Source organism: Hipposideros armiger, unplaced genomic scaffold, assembly GCF_001890085.2.
Source record: "Hipposideros armiger isolate ML-2016 unplaced genomic scaffold, ASM189008v1 scaffold_415, whole genome shotgun sequence".
In the NCBI taxonomy this organism is placed as follows: domain Eukaryota; kingdom Metazoa; phylum Chordata; class Mammalia; order Chiroptera; family Hipposideridae; genus Hipposideros; species Hipposideros armiger.
In genome coordinates this window covers 902,884-924,841 of record NW_017731765.1, presented here as the reverse complement: position 1 = coordinate 924,841, position 21,958 = coordinate 902,884, and the positions used below count along the sequence as shown (strand labels likewise).

The following is a 21,958-nucleotide window of genomic DNA, read 5'->3' as shown; positions in this document are numbered from 1 at the left end:
TGATTTGGTTTTATTTGTCAACCTGTCCTAGTTGCTAGCAGTTCATTAAACATTCAGCACCACCAGAGAGACAGCTAATCGCTAGTCGCCGCAGGATGTGTGCCTGATGCTGGTCAAAGGTAGCAAGTACTAATCCGCATTTTGTTGCTTTCAGGACTACCTAACTTATTTTTGTTTTTTGTTTTTTAAATAGTTTCAGGTGTACAAAGCAATGTAATAAACATTTACACCTCTCACAAAGTGATAACCCCACCCAATCTAACATCATATATAGCTGCTACTATTACCATTGACCATATTCCCTATGCTGTACTCCACATCCTGTGACTATATATATCTATATCTATATATACATATATATATATATATTTAATTATAGTTGACATTCAATATTATTCAACTTCAGTTTCAGGTGTATAGTGCAGTGGTCAGGAATCTACACAGTCCATGAAGCGATCTCCCTAATAAGTCCACTGCCAGTCTGACACCCCACATAATCTTTACAACACTATTGATTAAGAACTACTTAACTTCTTTGGGGAGGGTCTGGGTCTAGTCATTTCTCACGCTGCTTAGAAGTCTAAATCTGACCTCTCATTACCGGAAGATTACCTAATGGCTCTTGTTAAGTATTTAATCCCTAGAAGTAGCTATCTACTCTGAGTAATCAAAAAGCAGCTCTGACCATTGGCTTGTACTCTTCAAAAGAGAATATGTTAAATATTGTTGGAATTGCGTTCAGAACTAGAATCTCCAAGGAATGTTTAGTTAAATAACAAATGAGCAAATATTTTGTCTGTAACATGCCTTAGAGAACTTGGAACTAGAAAAACTATTCATGTCCTTAAAAAATAAAAAAATGTCCACCAGTCCCTGAACATTCCTCCCCACCACCGTTTACTAAAGGGAATAATTGCCTCCTCCCTCAGAGGACTGAAGTGAGAATTAAAGGGGAGAACATGTGAAAGTGCTTATAAACTGTCAAGCGCCAAACACACACAAGGGATTACTGTAAGTAGGAAATGGTCACTACCAAAGATTAATCATTCAGAAAGTGTTATAAATTATTGGTTTTCATATTCAAACTGACAAATTGTAGCCACAATGAGGCAAATTATTGAAATCTGGGGGAGAAACTAATAATTTAGCATTTTAAGTTGATTTGGAAATACTAGCTTCACATCTCATAGAGGGAATATACAGCATTTGGGGGCTTGTATGTAAAGTTATTGTAACTATGAATTGCCTAGAGAGTCAACCATTGCCTGGGGATTTCACGATTTTGAACATCACCCAGTGCTCTAATGGAAAGCTGAGGCTCACCGCTCCATTTCCAGGAAATTTCCAGCTACCCTTTCGGCTCCTAGGATAGCTGACGGGATGAGTGAGATAAAGTGGGTTCAGATTTCATCCGGCATACTAACCCATGTCTATGTTCCGGATGCGAACCGCAAAACAGTTCCAGCCTTCTCTGAGGAATCCCACTCCGCGGAACAGTACGGGGCAGGCAGGTGACGGCCACTTCTTGGTTCCCCATCCCTTTCCTGAGATGCCGCCTTCAGCTCTTGGACCTCAGAGAAAGCCGCAGAGCCTGGAGATTGAGGTCGAGGAGGGATGGTGCGGACGACCCACTCCTAGCCGCCGCCCGGGCGGTGTTGGGCAGGGGTCGGCGCCCCTCCCCGGGGCGGGGCTCGCCCGGGCTCCCCGCGTCCCGCGGCGCTCCCGGCTACAGACGCTGCAGCGCAGTGGGCGGCGGGCAGGATGTATCTCCGCAGGGCGGTCTCCAAGACCCTGGCGCTGCCGCTGAGGACGCCCCGCAGCCCCGCACCCCTCCGGAAGGACGGTGAGTGCCAGGCGCTGGGCCCGGCGCCTCGCCCGCTGTCCAAGCCTGAAAAGGACAGGAGTCTTGCGCGCGGATCCCGTGGGCGCCCCTGGAACCATCTGTACCCGGTGGGCCAAACCCGACCCGGAGCAGCAGGAGCCTGAGTTGGAGATGGGGAGGAAAAATGGGAAAGGGTCGTGGGGAGGACGCCCCGAAGTTCTTGGAGACGTTGAAAGTGGGGAGCCTTTCCAGCGCGGCTTCTGAATCCATGCCAGAATTCCTGGGTTCGAATCTTGATCTTGGGCAAGCGATTTAACCTCAGTTTCCTCGTCTGTAAAACGGGACTATCACGGTTGAGTTTCAATGGGTTAATAGGTAGTTAAAGCGCTTAGAAAAGTGCCTAGCTAACAAACGCTTGGCTTACCCCTTTTATTACTATAGGGACCAATGCACTCTCCACCTTCACGGAGAAGCAGAGGCATGAGTGGGAAGGTGGGCACTGACCAGCGAGCCATGCCGGGTGCGGGACGGAGTGCCGTCCCCGTGCGAGTCGGTTAAGGCTCTTGCGTAAATAAACTCAACCTCGACCTGCGAGCCTGGGCCCTGGCATCCCCGCGAGGAAGCGGCCTTGGAAGCATTTTGCTTGGCGCTTGCAGATAGACCTGGAGCTGTCCAGCGGTTTGGCTCGGTCGTCCTTGTGTCTACAACCTTTAGATGTGCGAATGCTTGGGAAGAGGGAGCATATTCAGAAATTCCCTGGAGGGGAAGTTGCCGTGCGAGCTGGAAGCTTATTAAATAAAAATTGACAGGTACGGAAGCGCCTTAGCATAGTGCCTGGAACACTGTAGGTGCGTTAAGTGTGAACCTAGGGGGATTTGCATCGCACCAGGTTCGCGCTCCGGTGCGGTCCTGCCCCTGCCGGCTCTTTCCGAGTCCTCGTCCGTCTCCCCTCCATTTTCCGTGTCCCTGATTGGGGAGAGGCTTCTAGACCACTTCACAGAAAGTTCTCAATGTTTCCATCACGTCGCCTCACTTCCTAAGGTTTGTCAGGTAGCTTTGGTCCAGTTCGTGCATTTGAGCCGGAGAGAGAGAAAGACCCCTGCGGAAAATTCCATGGGCCATTTTTTTTCCTTTTGTTCCCACTTGGATTAGGCCTGTGGTGGTGACGGCGCTGGTGGGAGGGAAGGAAGGTCTCTCCAACTACAGCTTTGGTTTTCTCTCAAAATGCTGGTGGGAGGAAGTTGCCTCACGACTAACAGAAATAAGGCGTCTTCGTTTTCCTTGATCTTTATACCGAGTAAGATAGAGCAAATTTTTTTCATGGATGAAGCCATTCATCTTAAACTGCTGAAGATAACGGGGCTGTTGTGATGGGGGTGGGGAGAAAGTTGAGTCCCCTGACCTAGTCTTTCGCTTTTTCTGTCCGCATCCCCCACGGTCATCACGCACAGACATACACACTTTTTTGTTTGTTTGTTGTAGCTGCACGTGTTTCAAATAATTTCCTCCCCAACTTGAGTTAAAAGAAGTTTAAAATTTCTATATATGTAGTCAGTAATATTGGTTGTAGCAATGCTGGTCTTTCTCTAATTTTCACCTAATTACTTTTTTTGTAGCACCGATTTGCTTGTGTGCTTGAAGAACTATTATCGACTGGAAATTTGGCTTCAGTCATGGACATTAGCCTTTTGGTTCTTTCTACTTTGATGAAAAATAAAATTGTTTCAGTTTTATTGAAGGATAAAATTTTAACTGCCTCACCAAATTTTGTTCTCCGGTTTTTGCTTTTTAAAATGTAACTTTTAATGAATAAATAATTTAGATTTATAATACGATCATTGGAAAAGACACAGAAAGACAAAATAGAAGTCACCTGTAATACCAGTATTTACTTTTAGTATACATAACATTCCAGACTTTTTTTTCCCTCATGCATTTTTTTCCTTAGGCACATTGCTTCCATAAATCTGGGACGGTCCTGTATAGATTATTTTGCTACAACTTTTCACTTAATATATATTGTAAACATTTTCTCAAGTAAGTAAATATTTTTCTGGAAAAATTATAATATCTAATTGTTTCCTATTGTATGAATATGCTAAATTTGTCTAATTGATCTTTCTTGAATATGTATTTCCCATTTCATTGCTCTTTTAAATAAAGTTGCCATAACTGTATTTAACTCTTTACTTTCCTATTTAAAAAATCTTTTTGACATTTATGTCATTGACAACTATAAACATTACACACTCAGTATTTAATAATAGATATATTTTTAAACCAACAAAAGCCCCACTACAAATCAATGCCATATTGGGGCACATTTGCAGGGAAAAATTTTTTTTTCTAAGAGATAGTCATTTATATTCAAACTAAAAACATACTTATGAAATCTCTCCAACTTTGCTACTACAAAGATTTATAATCAGTGCAAAGGTCTTAAGATTTGCCCTCTGCAAGTCACTGGTCCCCACACCCATGCTCTATGACAGGCCACATCAAATTCCTTTGTCCTTTCACAGTCACACAACTTTGGTGCATGCTGTGCCTTCCCCCTACAGTGCAGTTTTCCTTTCCCTTATCTGACAAACTCCTACTCTGCTTTAAAACGCAGGTCATGTTTTTAAAATTGTGACAGCTACCTTGAGCCAACGAGCTGAGTTTTTTCACTGCGTTTTCATGGTAGCGTTGCAGTTACTGCTTATATCTATTACAGAATTTGTCATACTGCATTGCAATTATTTGCCTGTGGTTATTTGTCTGGACATCTGTTCCTTCTTTCTAGGCTGTGAGCTACTTGAGGATAGGAACCCTGTGCATCTTGTTCATGGTTTTTCCCTTAATGCTTCTAAGAACGCCAAACACATAATAGGTGTTCAACTGTATTTGTTGATGGATAAATAAATGTCTCTACTTCTTTTTATCTTCAAAATAAAGAGTTTGAGCTATGTGAACTTTAAGCTCCTTCTAGCTTTGAGTCTATTATAAAAATTTCAATTCCAGGGCATATAGTATGTACAAATTCTAGCACTGTAGAGTAAATATATTTAAATATAATAATACAGCACTTTTATCTATTTCTATGTAGTTTCTACAGAATTGTCCTTCTTCCAGATATGACTTTGCTGTAACATTTGTCTTAAAAAAAGCTTCTAACTGCCCATGTTTAAAGACTTTACATTAGAAAATAAACATTTCTTCCTATATCTACATTTGTATTACAGATTTACAGAACTGTGTTAGATTTCAACATAAATGTTTTATTTAGATGCAAATTTTAAGTACAAATATATTTAATTCATTTTTTTGAAAAATCTTTTCCACTAAATCCTGTTGTGGAGTACATACGGTAAATGGATTTATTTTGCTAATATGCATCTCATTTGATGCTTAAAATTGTTTAGTGCTTTTGTCATTTCTCCTTTACCCACACCTGCACTCCTTTCAAGAAAAGCATGATGCTAGGCATCAAAATGACAGGTTTCATAAGTACTTGTCAAATTAGGTTGGGAAAATGTCAAGTGGAATTATTACCCTACCTCTTAATACTGAATTCCCTTAAGCTAATGTCACTTGATGTTAATAGAGTCTAGGCTCACTGAGTGGAAATATTTTTAAGATGTAATTATTTAAAATAGCTTTGCTTGGGCCAGCCCAGTTGCACGTTGGTTAAGAGTTGACTTGGGACACCAGCTGTAAGCAGCAGGGCCTTGGTTTGGGTCCCACATGAGGGCCAGTGACACTGCCCTCTACAGCTAAGATGGTGAACAACAGCTTGACCTGGAGCTGCGCTGCTGAGAGTCAGCGACGTAGTAGGCTGCAGCCCCTGCTGCAGTGGGCTGCCATAAGCTACTGTGAGTGGCAGGCAGTCAGCCTGAGTGGCTGGCGGCCGATGTGAGCTGCCAAGAGCTGGCATAAGCTGCCGTCCAGTGGCTGGCGACCCAACTGCCTCACCCAGGAAGAGTGCAATGATAATACCAACATGGGCCAGTGAAGCGACGTCCTCCACAACTAAACTGAGGAACAAAAGGACAGCAACTTGTCTGTTCCCCTCCCCCAATTCCCCAATAAAATCTTTAAAATATAAATAAATAAAATAAAATAGCTTTGCTCAAGTGGTTTAAACACAGCTAACTGTGCTTAAATTTGTTTTCTTAGCATCTCTTAGGTGGGTGTCATCTAACAAATTCCCTGGATCGCCTGGATCCAATATGATCTACTATCTGGTTGTCGGTGTCACGGTCAGTGCTGGTGGATACTACGTAAGTGTTGAAATAACCATCGTGTTCAGCAATTCATATATTTTCAACCTGTGGTTAAACTCAAAGCAATGTCAAGGACAGGAAATGGGATTAAATAAATAACAAGATTCTGAAGATTTTTTAAGTAGAAAAATCAACATTTCATAATACCAGTAAGTATGGGTGACTTTCAATAAAAACAGTGTTATCACAAATATTAATAATAGCTGACATTTGAGTGTCATATGACAGACTCATGGCTCATTTAACAATTACAACAATTCTATAAGATAGTTACTATTATTAACATTTAATGGGAACTGTTTTGAAAGATTAACTTTAAAAAAACAACAAAGACTTTATTTTTCAGAGCAGATTTAGGTTTTTAGAAAAATGAACAGGAAGCACAGAGTTCCCATGTACCTCCTTTCACCCCTGTCCCCACTTTCCCCTGTCAACAATCTTGCTTTAGTTTGGCACTGATGAGTTAATATTGATACATTATTAACTAAAGTCTATAGTTTACTTTAGGCTTCACTCTTTGCGTTGTACATTCTGTGGGTTTTTACATTTGATAAATGTATGACATGTATCCACCATTACAGTATCATACAGAATAGTTGCACTAAAAATCCCCTGTACTCTACCTATTCATTCCTCCCTCCTCTACCCAATCTTTTTACTGTCTCCATAGTTTTTATTAGTTTCATATCTTTATATACTTTTCTTATTTAAAAAAATTAATGTTTATTCATAATTTTAAAAAAATTCAAAATAGATATATAAAATTATATCCAATTTTATATATAGGAGGATGGTCTTCATATCCATCCTCCACTCCCAGATAATCACTGTAAAACAAAGCTTTTAATAATATGATTTTGGAGCTAAAACAATGGAACATTTGTGAGTTAAATAAGATAAGCCTATTGAATTATTCCCCATTTTGTCATAAACTTTGTAAATCGAAATCTGATCTTCATTATGAATAAAAGTAGAATAAGTATACTCTTTGGAAACCATAAAAGCATACAATCATTACGTTTTGGTTTGAGCCTACAGATATCTGCATAAAGGGATTTTTAGTCATAACTAGGAGCAGTTTGTAGGACTATGTAGATGGCCAAACCAAAATAAATATTCTAATCTGCAGTATTTTGAGAGCCTCAAGAAGTCAGGAAACCTCAAACATGGCACTTATGTTATTGCCCTCCCCTAATCGACGAGCTTTCACTCATACCCAGATTCCTTTGCTTCTATCATCTTTCTACTGCTTAATGTTGAATTCTTCCCGGGGCTACTGTTGTTGGATATAGGCCTCCAGAAAAATCGATATTGGATTAGGCCTTGCAATTATGTGGGAAGCTGGAAGACTGAATTTCACCTGGGCACCTCTGTACCCTTAATTATGTTTTCTAGTGCCAGACACAAACCTCTCCAGTCTGCGAAATCGTCCTTTGCCAAAGTTATGGAAGGTTATAAACTGGCTACTCCTAAGAGCCCTTTTCTGGCCTTGTTCTCTCACAGTGGGAGTGGAAGCTGGACAAGTGATGGTCTATAAGTCCCTTCTAAGTCCCTTTCCACCTCTAAGATTATATAGTTTTCATCTTGAATGTTGGAAGCCTTAATTCCTAAGAATCTTGGGCTAATTTCAGGAGGAAATACAGGGTGTGAGGCACTTGAAAACTTGTATTCTAGTCCTCCCCTCCCCTGCCGTGTCCTGTACTAAAACAAGTTCTGTGTTAGATTTATGTGAATTGAATCCACAGATGCTCAGTAGCCAAGAGCTGGTTTTCATTTCCAAGTAAAATCTACTAGTAGGACCTCTTAGAATTTGAGAAAGGCCCAGGTCACTTCAATTTTTTGAGAATCTGCATATAGTAAACAACATAATGCCAGACTGGTTTATAAAAGTTGTGGAATATTTAAATGCTTCCATTTAATAAATAAGTGATATCATTTGGAAATAACCTCCAAAGTCTAAATTTGAGATCCCTTCTTCTAACAGGCCTTTCTTCTATTCTGCTTGACTATATTAGATTTGGAAAAGCTAGATTCTCTGGGCCACTCATGAGTGAATTTTTCTAATGTCATCATCTCTTCAATTCTGTCTAAAGTAGGGTTTTTTTTACCCTGTATTCTAGCCCCTTAAACCATAAGTCCCTAATGGTTGCTGCTGCACATTGCTGCTGGAATGGTCATTTCAGGAATATGAACTTCGCACAGGTTCTGCTTTGGTGTGCTGAGAACTGAGGGTGCTGACTCAGCATATTGGTCTTATAAGCTGTCCTTGTCTATTTACTGTGTGTGTTTTCGTTTATCTTTGACGCCTGTTAGAGCATTTATCTTTCCTTTTTAAAGCATTCTACTCGATGACAAAGGTTTTCAAAGGGGAAACAAAAGAATAGATGGTGTGCATTGATTGATTTCTCTTCTTTAAATTGTATTCTTGTATACCTTTGAACTTGGCATGATGAATATAAATCATGATGGAAAAAATGCTCAAGAAATAAACTTAAGCACACGTTTACTTTCAGACTTATAGGACAGTAACATCAAAGCAAGCCAAACACACCGAACATATAAAAAATGTGAAAGAAAAAACCCAAGCGGAGTTACAGCCACTTCAAGGTAAAGTGAATTCATTATTATTTTTTTTTCCTTAAGGCACTGATTTCCATCATCTTAGCCTAGCAAAAAACACTATTTGCTTTTGGCTTGTTTACTAACCTAATCTAGAATGGCTCTGGGTAGGAGTTTGTTCAGAAAGGAAAAGCCCAGCCAAAACCTAAAGAATACTGTTATACATGTTGGATGAGTGCATTTGATAAAAGAAAACGTTTTACATTGATACTGCTGACCAGCATTTTTGACTTCTTTGTGTGGTAATATTACTTTTCCCCTGCTGAGGATTCCATTCATGCAGGCATAATGTTAATATCTGTCTCTCTCAGCAGCTTGATCTTTCATTTTCCTCATTTTTTCAAACCATAACACTAATTTTTCAGTTTTGGCTAAGACCACCTGTGTGTCTTTGTCCAAAGTATACTTGACATTAGCAGAGGGACACTGAGTCCCTCATTGATTCGATTAATAAACTGACAACTACAGGAACAGAAACTTTATATTTTCACCCTAAGGCAGCGGTTCTCAACCTTCCTAATGCTGCGATCCTTAATACAGTTCCTCATGTTGTGGTGACCACTAACCATAAAATTATTTTCGTTGCTACTCTATAACTGTAATTTTGCTACTGTTATGAATCATAATGTAAATATCTTTTTGTTTTCCGATGGTCTTAGGCGACCCCTGTGAAAGGGTCGTTCGACCCCCAAAGGGGTCGCGATCCACAGGTTGAGAACCGCTGCCCTAAGGTATGTTTCTTGCCTTAAACTGCTTGCGTTAAACCACACTGTTCCCCATCTCAACTATAATGCCATTATTATCAATATTTTGGGATAGAGATAATAGTTGTGCATGGACCAGTTTTAACCTTTTAGTTATGATAATAGTAAGAAACAGAATATCATCAGTAAACATTATTGCATATAATCATGAGAAGACTGATTGTAATAATAATAAAATACAGCCTTTCTATAGCAGCTTAGTGGTTTTAAACACCTTTTACACATTGTGTTTTAATCAGTCATCACAATGGCTCTGTGAGATAAATATTATTAATATCCCCACTTTATAGATGATGGAACCAAGGTTGAGAATGGATTAGTGATTCCTCAGTCATCGGCTTGTAAGTTGGCTTTTCTATGCTCATATGACAGGTTGGCTATATATTTTCCTGATCTTTGTATTTGAGTAAATAATATATGTAAATTATTTTTTTTAAGTTCAATAGGTTTAAAAGGTTTACAGAAAAGCAGATTCCCCATTTTCCCTCCCCAGAGGCAACCAATTACACCAGGTTTTCTGAATCTTTCCGGAAAGAGCCTTTGTAAATATAACTATCTAGGTATATAACTTCCCCCCCTTTTGTCCTAATACAAATAGTACCAAACTGTATGCATTGATCTATTCCTTGTTTTTTTTTACTTAACAGTCTACCTTGAAGACCTTACATATAAGTACATATAGGTCTGTCTCATTTTTTTAAATGACTGCACAGTGTTCCACTGTCTTCCCATGCTCTTTCAATTAATACTTTGCTTTCTAAAACTAAAACTACCTTATGACTCAGCAATTCCATCCCTGTGTATTTATCCAAAGAAACCCAAAACACTAATTTGAAAAAACATATGCAACCCTATGTTTACTGCAGCACCAAGATATGGAAACAACCAACATGTCCATCAATAGACAATTGGATAAAGAAATTGTGGTACATTTATACAATGGAGTATTACTCTGCCATAAAAAGAAATCTTACCATTTTCAACAACATGAATGGACCTAGAGATTATTATGCTAAGTGAAATAAGTCCGACAGAGGAAGGCAAATGCCATATGCTCTCGTTTATATGGGCAATCTAAAGAACAGAATAAATGAGCACACAAAACAGAAACAGACTCATAAATCCAGAGAAAAAACTGATGGTTGCTAGATGGGAGCGGGGTTAGGGGGAGAAGGTGAAGATTCGAATTAGAAAGTACAAATTGGTAGTCACATGGGGATGTGAAATACAGTATGGGGAATATAATCAATAATGTTGTAAAGACATGTAGGGTGTCAGATGCATACTGGACTTATTGGGGGGAATCACTTCAATAAGTGCCCAACCATTATATAAATGCCCAATGATTGTGCAGTACACCTGAAACCAATATAAAATAATACTGAATGTCAACTATAAAATAATAAATATATATATATATATATATATATATATATATATCTCGTCACAGGATGTAAAGTACAGCATAGGGAATATAGTCAATGGTATTGTAATAGCTATATACAATGTTAGAGATGTAATAGTGTAATAGACTTGGGGGAGTTATCGCTTTGTGAGGGGTGTAAATATTTAATCTTTATGTTGTTTTGTACACCTGAAACTAATTTTAAAAATTATTTTTAAAAAATTTATGTTTTGTTTAATGGACTACATCTTAAAGGTGAAAAAGAGAACCTTGTGGGAGCAGAGAAAGCAAGTTCAGAAAGCCCTGAAGTATCTGCAGTAGAAGCTCCGGCCATCGCTGCTGGAGAAATCCCAGATGCCACAGTCGCAGTCCTAACAGAGGCTGCAGCGGGCCCTGACCCTGTAGAGGCTGCCCCAGAGGAGACCACGGCAGTTGGTGCTGAAACTGGGCCAGAGGTTCCAAATGCAGCCACTGGCGAAACCGCAGAAGTCAGCACCCAAGCTCCCTCAGAGGTTACGAATGCAGCTCCGGAGGAAGCTGTTGCCATTGATAATGATAAAGGTACAACAGAGAACGAAAGCAATGGTGAATCTGCTGAACTAGAAAAAGAAAATTCTCCAGTTGAGTCAGGATCCTCTGCTGAGGATGAGTCACAGGAAGAAACCAGTGTGGGTTCTGGGGCCACCTCTGCTCAAGGCTAATTTCATGCTGGTTTACACTTCAGCAAAAAAACGCTATAAGAGAGTCTGATAGGTGCTTCTGTAGGTTTAGTAATCTAAGTTTGAAAAAAAAAAAACTTCTTTTATAGAAAACTTTAATGTGCCTTGAAGATTTTTGGTATCTACTGATAGGTTTCAGGATTGAGAGATTTGAGATTTTATGTGTCTGAAGAGTTTTCTAGGCTCAGATCAGAATATGACAGTGCAGTAAAGGGCTTCAAGAGTTCCATTTTGGATTTAAATTTTATATCGTAGGAATTGAGCTATCTGTTAATTTTGCTATACTTTTATTTTTACTTCAGTGTGTGTAAGTCTAGATTCTTGAGTTTTGATTTGAACTCATTTAAATAAAATCAGAAAATCTTTAGTGCTTCTATTTTTATTCACTAATATATGTATAAATAATATATTATATATTAACATATGCACATATATAATCACATGAAAGTTGCAATATTATCCAAAACAATCATGTAATCTAAGGAGAACTCTGTATATAGTAATAGATGTGTCCTTTCTCCCATCAATATTACACGGGGGCTGTCCCCATATTTTCCATTTCTGTTTAGTTCAGTTCAATCACTGTTTATTGAGGACTTAACACTTTGTGCCAGGAATCATTCATTCCTTCGTTCATTCGTGTATTCAACAAATATTAACTGAGCACCAGTAACCTACCAGTTTTAAGTGCTGAAAATAAAAAATAAAAAGATAAAAACTCCTACCTTTTCCAGTTTATATTCTAGGGTATGATCAAACAATAAACAAAAGAAATAAGAAAACTATATAGTATGTTAAATACTGATATGTGTTTAAAAAGAAAAGTAATGAAAGTGAAGGGGTTATAAGTGTTGGTTAGATGTGGGAGTTGTGATTTTAGATGGGGTAGCCAGAGAAGGTCTTACTAAGAAGCTGTCTTGTGAATAAAAACATGAAGGATGCATAAGGGACCTAGTCATGAAGATGTGAGGACAGGAGGAGGGGAGGGCGGGGGAGAATCATTCCAGATGGGGGAGCTGAGAAGGGCAAAGGAGCTGAAGCACACGAATACACACACACACACACACACACACACGAATTTGAGGAATTCCAAGGTGGCCAGTATAGTATGGCTACAGTGGAGTGGAAAAGAGGGAGAGTAGTTGGAGATGGTTTCAGAGACAAAGAGAATGGTTATGCAGGGATGGGCTAGATCAGGTCAGGCAGGGTCTAGGAAGAGTTGGGCTATTACTTGGAGTAACTTAGGAAGTTGTAGTGGATGCTGTTGGTGATCTGCCTAGATCCTCCCCCCCCCCACTGGACCAGCACATTTATTCCCAGCTGCTGTGAGTGTTACACACCCCCTGTCACTCCAGGCCACTCACAGTGACTAACTGCGATCCTGTTACAAAAGGTGGGGCCAACTCTGTGGGCCAGTTCTTGCTCCGAGCTAACCAGTGGTTCAGGCTGAAGTTGGTTTCCAGCAGAGATTACATCCTTGCTTAGCTTTTCTCCCCTGTCCTGTCCTCTTTCCTTCCCCTATTCTCCTGAGAGCATCCTTTCAATAAATCTTCTGCCTCAAAATTCCTGCTTCAAGCTGTTCTAGGGAACTCCACCTAGGATCATTGGCTTGGGATGTAGTCCTAAGAAGTGGACCCTAAGAATAGGATCCTGGAATCATATCACCCTCCAGCGAGGTGGCAGCAAGGACCCCATCACTGGTGGTGGGTGGAGGAATGCTAGTCCCTATCTGTTTGTAGCAGTGTGATCACTCGGATTTTCGCCCGTGCTAAACTAGGGTGGGATATAGGTGGAAGATGATACAATGTCAAACTCTAAGGTACAGGCTGGTATCTTAGATTTGTTTTGAACTGGTCTCAATATAAGCCCTGCATTAGACTCATAAGTCTAAGGCCTATGGCGCAATTAAGGGATGCTGTTTCACTAAACATCCTGTAAGATGGAGCAGAAATATTACCCAGTGCCACTCTTAAGTTATCAACACACACGCAAAAAAGCATTCTTCTCCACTGTTTCGGTTAGGATGGGTTCTGCTGCAAGGAACAGAAAACCCAACATGGAGTAAACAGCAGACAGACAGTTATCATCTAACTAGATACCCAGAGGTCGAGCAGCTCCGGGGTTGGTTTATTCTGTGGCTCGGTTGTCAAGAACCAGGTTGTTTGTATTATTCTGCTCTATTATCAGGAATGTTTGGGCTTTATCCTTGGTAGGCTTTCTTCATAATTGCAGGGTGAATCACCACAATTCTAGGTATTTTACTGAGCCACAATAATGTCACCAGGAGTCTTTCATAGACAAGAATTTCCTCATCTTCAAAAAATAATTTAAATATATTTTTTTCTTTTTAACATTTTATTGCAGAAATTTTCAAACAAAAGTAGATAGAACAGCATAAGGAATCTTCATGTGCCACATGCGAATTTATTAATGATCAACTCTTGGCAAATCTTGTACTCATCGTCCTACCCACTTACCTTCCACCACCACCACTGCCTGTATGTAAGATAACAACAACAACAACAACAACAACAACAATTCTTTAGTATTACTAATGATCTGATCAGGGGTCATATCTCCTCAACTGCCTCATAAGGGTTTTTCCCCCCTTTCAGTTTGTTTTTTGAATCAGAATCCAATTAAAGTCCTCAAATTGCAATTGATCAATACGTATATTCTTTAGTCCCTTTCTATAGGTCCCCCCCTCCATCTCTCTTTTGTTTTTCTTTACAATTTATTTTTTTAATAAACTGGGTCATTTGACCTGTAGAATTTTTCACAGTCTAGGTTTTGTGTTTTTGTTTTGTTTTGTTTTGTTTTAACATGTTCCTCTCCCCTGTGCTGCCTATTAGCTTGTACAGTATTTAGATCTCGAGGTTTGATCAGAGCTAGGTTTATTGTTTTGGCAGGAATATGTCATAGGTGGTATTCACACTTCATCAGGAGATATACAATGTCTGATTGTTTTTCTCTTTGTGATGTTGGAAGTTATGGTGATATTGTAATTTTATCATTATTTATGTATTAACAGTACTGCTTCTCTAAAGGGGAACTTCTTTCACCAACTGTTTGATTACACTGAGATACAGTTCAAACAGGAAAGACAGAATAAGTACTTGGATTTTTCTCTTTATTTACAGTTTTCAAAACAATGAGATGGCTCCCTGGAATTCTCCATAAGCGACCGATAAATTATTTTTTAGCATCATTATGAACCATTTAAACATAATTTATGTGCTTCAATCAATTGCAGTTATTATCCTTACTAATGCTCAAATTTCCCATCATTGACAAATGGGAGATTCTTCAATGGGCTTCTGAATCCTTTTGACTCAACCCTCATAGTCTTAGATAGCTTCCTTGCTTTCTGGTATGATGAGATGTAAATATCCTACTCCGGACCTGGAGTCAGCTATTTCTTTAAGGAGCCCTGCTTCTTTTCAATGTGATTGTAGTATTTAAGGATTTAAGTATTTAAACCACAATCTCGGTGATTAAGGGATGTCCATTGCAGCTACTGGGTTGGTCATTGCATCTAGGCCTTTGAGTAGACAGAGCTAAGTACATTTTTAAAACAGATGACATATATCATGAATTCGTACTGATACTTCTAATTCAAAGTTAGAACCACAGGGTTTTTAAAATTTAACCTGATTGATCTTCTATTCCACTCTAGAAATTTGCATCTCAAAGACACCAACAGAATTGCTCAAGTGATTTGTCCCACAACACACACACTGCAGTCTCAAAATAACAAATGCTCTCATTAATAATATAATTACTAAAAATACTTCAGGATTTATTTTTGGAGTACTTTTTATCCTTGATGTATGTACAGTTATATACTGTGATTTAAAGTCACTTGCAACAGTTCCTCTCTGTGCAGTTATGCCATAACTCAAATCACAATTTCATATTGTTTTCAAAGGATTACCTTTTAAAACTATTTTAAACTTCTTTTTTTTTTTAATTGGGGAATTGGGGGGATGGGAACAGTGCTGGGGAATTGCGGGAAGGGGAACAGACAAGTTGCTGTCATTTTGTTCTTCAGTCTAGTTGTGGAGGATGTTGCTTCACTGACCCAAGTTGGCACCATCATTGCGCTCTTCCCAGGTGAGGCAGATCAGTCGCCGGCTTCTGGATGGCCACTCACTTCGGCTGCTGGCTGCTCACACTGGCTGCTGGCTACATACGGTAGCCTATGGCAACCCACTGCCACAGGGGCTGCAGCCTACGCCATCGCTGGCGACTCACAGCAGCCCAGCTCCAGGTTGAGCTGTTGTTCAGCATCTTAGCTGTGGAGGGCAGTGTCACTGGCCCTCATATGTGGGATCCGAACCGGGTCCCTCTGGAGTCCCAAGCCAGTTCTTAACCATCGTGCCACTCGGCCGGCCCTTAAACTTCTTAATAATTATATAAACTCCTTACTTGGTTCTAATGTCAAATCTATGTAACAAGATATATGAGTATGCAGAGAAGTCTGCCTTTTCTCTCTATGCTTTCCATCTGGTTCCTTCCACTTTGTGGGGATTTTTTCTTACATATTTTGATATAAACTATATATATTTGTTACTGTTCCTTCTTAGATAAACAGTAGTATAGTATACATACAGTTCTCCACCTTTTTTTTTCTTCATTTAACTGTGCACCTGAACATCACTGTATGGCTGCATAGAACTCCGTGTGCGAGCACCATGGTTTACTCAGCCAGTTTCCTACTGATGGACATTTGAGTTGTTTCTAGTATTTGCTATTACAGATATTGCTGCATGCAAATAGCTTCATGCCAATGTCTTTTTGCATTTTGACAGTGTATCATTGGGATAGATATCTGAAAGAGGGGTTGCTAGGTCAAATACATATATAATTTTGCTAACTATTGCAAAGTCCTTCCGTAGGAGCCATACCACTTTGCACCCCCAAAATAGCAATGTATGTGAGTGCCTGTTTCCTGTCAAAGTATATTGTCAAATGTTTGGATTTTTGCTCATGTGCTAGATAAAAAAATAATATCTCAGTGTAGTTTTAATTTGCATTTCCTTTGTTAAGAGTGAGCTTGAACATCTTTTTCATTTGGTTAAGGTCCATGTACATTTCTTTTTCTGCAAACTATCTGTTCATATCTCTAGTGCATCTTTTATAGTGTTGTCAGTACTTTCCTATTCCATTTTTTAGAGCTCTTTATATACTAGAGATGGTAAACTTTGTCTATTGATGTAAGTTATAAATATTTTTCCAAGTTTTTCCTTCATCTTCTTACTTTACTTATGGTATTTTTATAGTAAAAGAGATTTTTAATTTTTATGTAATCAAATTGATCAATTTTTTCCTGTATTATTTCTGAATTTTGAGCCATTGTTAGTGTAGTGGATTGGGAAAAAAATAGCCATAAATTCTTCCCCTGAATGCACACTCCTGTGAAGTATGACTTTATACCTCTTTTCATCAAGAGATGGGGACTGTTTTTCCATCCCCTTGAATTTGGGCTTGCCTTGAACTTTGATTTGATAGAATGCTGTGGTAGTGACTTTGTGAGAGTTTTCACACTCTTGGAACCCTGAGACTCCCAATGTGAAGAAGCGAGGGCTAGCCTCCATGAGAATGAGAGACCGTATGGAGAGAGGGGCCCCACCTACAGCTCGCACCAATTCCAAATATGTGAGTGAGGCCATCTTAGACCTGTTCCAGCCTTGATGGTAGACGGCTGCAATTGTTTGAGCCCAGGGAAGATCAGGGAAGAACCACCCCGCTGAACACAGACCAAACTGCTAATCCACAAAATTGTGAGCAAGTTAAGATGGTTCTGTATTAAGCCATGAAGATGGGGTAGTTTGAGCAGTGATATGTAATGAAGATAGTGAGGAAATAAAACTTAGAATTTGGTGTCGACGAGGTTTTGTATTGTTGCATTTCACACTCCTCAGCAGAGATGAAGAAAGAACTAGCTGTGCCCAGCAGATCGAGAATTTGTCTGGCTCAGCCTCCTGGCCAATTGTTGCCTTTTCTGAAAAATTGTTTAGAACTCCTAATTGCCAAATGTGACTGCACATGGAAGGATTTTTTTTCCACTTAAAATTCAATATTTATTTAAAATGACCTTTTAAAGCAGCAACTGTCAAGTCCAAAAGCAACCTATATTTTGTTAATCTTATTCGACCTTTAACAACCAATGTAATGCACGGTTAACAACAGTATTCCACAGGCAGCATTTTTATTATCAGACCACTGACTGATTTTAATAAAATAAAAAATATGTTAAACAAGTCAAAGTGGAATAAATAGAGTATGGGGCCCATAATGTGAAACTCACTGCAAAAGATAAAAACTGGCCATGGAATCAGATAGCCAAGTTCTCTTTGATGAAGATAGGCATATAAAGGAAGACTAAATTCATGAAAATGCAATACACATTCTAATCAATGACATGCACATGAAATTTAAATATTACTTTAATTGTTGAAAGAAATATATGGGACATCCTTGAACAATGACCTGAGATAACTATGTCTTTTTTTTTTTTTTCAATTTGAATTTTCTATTACAAAGGACAGTGTATTCCAAGCCAGCTTTTGAGAGTTGAAGCTGGATTCAGGGAAGATTAGTTTCTGGATGTGTTGGTAATTTCTGTGCCAAATATTTGTCCTGTCAGATAGCATTTGTTGACCAGAATCAACACTGTTCATTGCAATCAAGCACATTATATAATGTTTTTCCTCAGTTAAATATCCTTCTAAAGAAATTTCTAGAAAAAAGATTTGTTTACTTTATTTAACTTTTGGGATAAGTTTTTAGTGAATAAGTTGGAGGACTCTGGAAGATTAAGTGTTATTACTTGAATTTTTCCATAGATATATAATTTTAAGTAATTGTTGCCCAAATTAATGATTAAACTAATATAAAAACTTATTTTTTATTTTCTGAGATTATTTCTTATGGATAGTGATTTCTCAGGTAAGGGAGGAGAATGAAGAGAAAATTAGCTTTTTCTTTTATCAGGTGACATGAAGACGAGAAGATTGTGGGCTTCATTACTCCTCCTTTGAGAATTAGCATTCCTCCCCACATCAGAAATGCTTTCATTCAGAAGTAGGGAAAGACGCTCCTTTGGAGCAGAAGATTCTATGTAGACTGTGGTTATATCTATTGAGTCTCAAGCAGAAACCACATAGAATGACCAATTAAACTGATTTTTAAAAATTCACCTTTAAATTAGATGATAATTGATTGAATTTATCAAGCAATGATTTTATTCTACTATTAAGAGATAGTAGATAATAGGTTTTACAAAGCCACAACCCAGTTATTTTAGTCATATAGAAATTTCAATAAGAAAAATACTACATTTTTTAGATAACCTCAAATAGTAGCAAAATATTCTGGATCAAAGCTCTCCTGAATGTATCACCATCACATCTCTCGCTCCTCCCAGTCCTTGCCATCTCCAAACTGTCTCCACACTGTTACCTTAGTTCAGTTCCTCACACCGATGGCCGCTTAGCAAGTCTTTCTACCCAGTTCACAATTTTCCTTCTAAAATGGCAAGTTGATCCTATTACCTCCTAGTTTAACGCTTTTCACTAACCCACCAATATCTGATTGAGGATATTTAAATGTATTACTTTACAGTCAAAATTCTTACTCTAGGGCTGGCCGAGTCGCTCAGTTGGTTAAGAGCTCGCTCAAGAGTGCGAGCTCTGAGCAACTGCGGTTCGAGTCCTGGCCCAAGCTGAGCTGCCGCTGAGTTGCCAACAGGTGGCAGGATGGCTCAGCTAAAAAAAAAAAAAAAAATTCTTACTCTATAGCATGACATTCAAGGCCCTCCACAACCACACGTGCCCAGTCTCTCTCCAGTCTTATCTTCTATCCTTACTCCTATTTTCCTGCAGCCTCCAGCCACTTTCCCTTCCCCAGGGTCCAGACAGCCTAAACGACCTAACAGCATCGTTACTTGAACTTGCCATGCTGTTTTATGTCTCAGAGATCCTGTCCATGTAGTTCACTGCACCTGGAAAGACACTCCCAGGCCCTCAACCGGCTCACCTTTCTGGTTACTCAGCTCAGACATCATCTGCCGTGCTACGCCTTTCCTCACCCGAGTGAGCTGAATCTATCTCACCTTCCTTTGTGTCATTCTGTGCCTTACTCTATTATTGTATTTTTCATACTGTTTTTTAATTATCTGTTTACATTTTAGAAACTCCAACTAGAATGGGAGTTGCCTGAGAAGAAAAACCAGATTAGGGCCTTCAATAAATGTTTGTGGCATGAACTTCTGAGGCTCAGGGAATGCTGGCCTGTTTTATAGAGTTGATCTCCATGAAACTGCTTTTGGCCTACAGAAATAGCAATGCCATAGGATTCGATCTAAATACATTCCAAGAGATAAATATGGAGAAAAGTTCAGATTGTTCACTCAAATAATTGCAACTTCTAATGTAAACACAGAATTTTCTCATATTATATGGAAACTCAATTGAAGAAATCCTCCAATTTAAATGTGTTTTTCTGGGCCGGCAGAGTGGCGCATTGGTTAAGAGCTGGCTTGGGAGGCCAGAGGGCCCCGGTTCAGATCCCACATATGAGGGCCAGTGACCCTGCCCTCCACAGCTAAGATGCTGAACAACAGCTCAACCTGGAGCTGGGCTGCCATGAGTCGCAGCGGTGGCGTAGGCTGCTGTCCCTGCTGCAGTGGGTTGCCATGGGCTACCATGTGTAGCCAGCAGCCATAGTGAACGGCCGTCCAGAAGCCGGTGACTGATCTGCCTCGCCCGGGAAGAGCACAATGATGGTGCCAACTTGGGCCAGTGAGGCAACGTCCTCCACAACTAGACTGAAGAACAAAACAACAGCAGCTTGTCTGTTCCCCTTCCCCTAATTCCCCAGCACTGTTCCCATCCCCCAATTCCCCAATTAAAAAAAAAAATTAAAAATAAATAAATAAATAAATGTGTTTTTCTTTCCCTAAAGAAATCAGCCTATCATTTTCTCCTCTTAGTACAAAGCCTACCTGTTATTCTGAATGGGATTTTCATTCCATTTATACTTTTTTTTAAAGAAAATATTACATTTATAGACATCTTGCTCAGGTCTCTATCTCAACCCTTTCCCTTCATATCTTTGTTAACAGTCGAGAGAGGACAAGCAAGGGTTTTGGTTCAACAGTGCTCTAAAGCCTTGTCAGCTTTAGAATGCGCATCACCATGCTAGCCAGTTGACACGAGAGCCGTAGCTGCAGGCAGATGCCAGTGCAATCAAATGTGCCAGCTCCCATTACTTTAGCTTCACTGTCCCCGAAGAGATTGTTTCCCAAGTATTTCTACATGATGCTTCATAACAGTGACTGGCTTTCTCCTAAGCTGAAAGTTGAACAGAAATATCCAATCTCTTTATATTATTCCTCAAAACGCCTTTAAAACTCAAGTCAATATAATAAAGTTGACATAAGAGCTTATGTAAGTTATTGCAAAGACATTCCTTGACAATAACTGACTTCAAAAGATCTATCCATGGAAACAGCAGTACATGAAGGAGAGTTCCCAGTACCGTTTTAATTCTTTTGTACCTATTGGCTATTTTGGTTACAGTAATATTTTCTGCTTCTCCCTAAAAGTCAATTTCCTGTTTCCACATAACTCAGTATTAACTCGAAGCAGAATTTCTCATATTCTTGTCAGTACATGCAGTTGGCCATCATCTGGACTGTGTGGAATATCATTGTGTGAATGAGTTTTGTCTAGTCAAGTCCCCATAGCTTGCAGTCTAATATAAATATATAGTGAAAAATATACGGTTAAAAAATGCAGGAATTTGTGTATGTGTGTTTGTGCTCCCACTGTATATACTTATAAAGCTATAGCGATTAAGATAGTTGGTATAGGTGCATGGGTAAACAAATAGCCGATGAAAAAGAATAGGGTGCCCAGAAAGCCCACACATGTATAGAAAGGAGTATTATGACTGATTAGAAATCAGTGGGCAAGTGATAGACTCCTTAGTAAGTGGTGCAGGGTATCCATACGGGAAACAAACTAAAATTAGCCCCTTACCTCATAATATATACACACAAAATTCCACATTGATTAATGATTTATAAGTCAGAAGAAAAATTTTAAATTTTTTGGAAGAAAATAATTATTTGACTTCAGAAAAGGGAGGATACCTCAATGTATGTGGGGACCCAAAATGTCTCATCAGTCTTGCTCTGCAGCACACATAATAGTGCCAAGAAATATCTGCACTCCAAGTTAGTTAACACTGATTAAGGGAAGGTAGCTTTCTATTTGTTATTTACTTATAATGTTTACCTTTCTGGACCTCAAAAGGTATTTACAATCACATTCATACTCTTTGAAAATATAGGGACG

At 39.2% G+C, this 21,958-nt stretch overlaps 1 protein-coding gene across 2 annotated transcripts; it reads left to right on the top strand.

The window, feature by feature from the left end:
- The first annotated feature begins 1,061 nt into the window (after positions 1–1,061).
- Positions 1,062–11,961, top strand: MGARP (mitochondria localized glutamic acid rich protein). Of its 2 annotated transcripts, none has more exons than XM_019664046.1 (5): positions 1,062–1,843; positions 5,981–6,084; positions 8,601–8,694; positions 9,761–9,811; positions 11,131–11,961. In XM_019664046.1, exons 1-5 carry the CDS (start codon positions 1,762–1,764, stop codon positions 11,574–11,576), a joined length of 777 nt encoding a protein of 258 aa, XP_019519591.1. In that variant the 5' UTR covers positions 1,062–1,761; the 3' UTR covers positions 11,577–11,961. The 2 variants fall into 2 exon arrangements, with proteins under 2 accessions (XP_019519591.1, XP_019519592.1); XM_019664047.1 differs by lacking the exon at positions 1,062–1,843 and adding an exon at positions 1,896–2,631.
- Positions 11,962–21,958: the final 9,997 nt, after the last annotated feature.

Coding starts and splice junctions, on each gene's coding strand:
- MGARP (XM_019664046.1), top strand. CDS start 1,762: ATGTATCTCCGCAGGGCGGTCTCCAAGACCCTGGCGCTGCCGCTGAGG. Junction 1,844..5,980: donor CGCACCCCTCCGGAAGGACG/GTGAGTGCCAGG, acceptor TTGTTTTCTTAG/CATCTCTTAGGTGGGTGTCA. Junction 6,085..8,600: donor TCAGTGCTGGTGGATACTAC/GTAAGTGTTGAA, acceptor GTTTACTTTCAG/ACTTATAGGACAGTAACATC.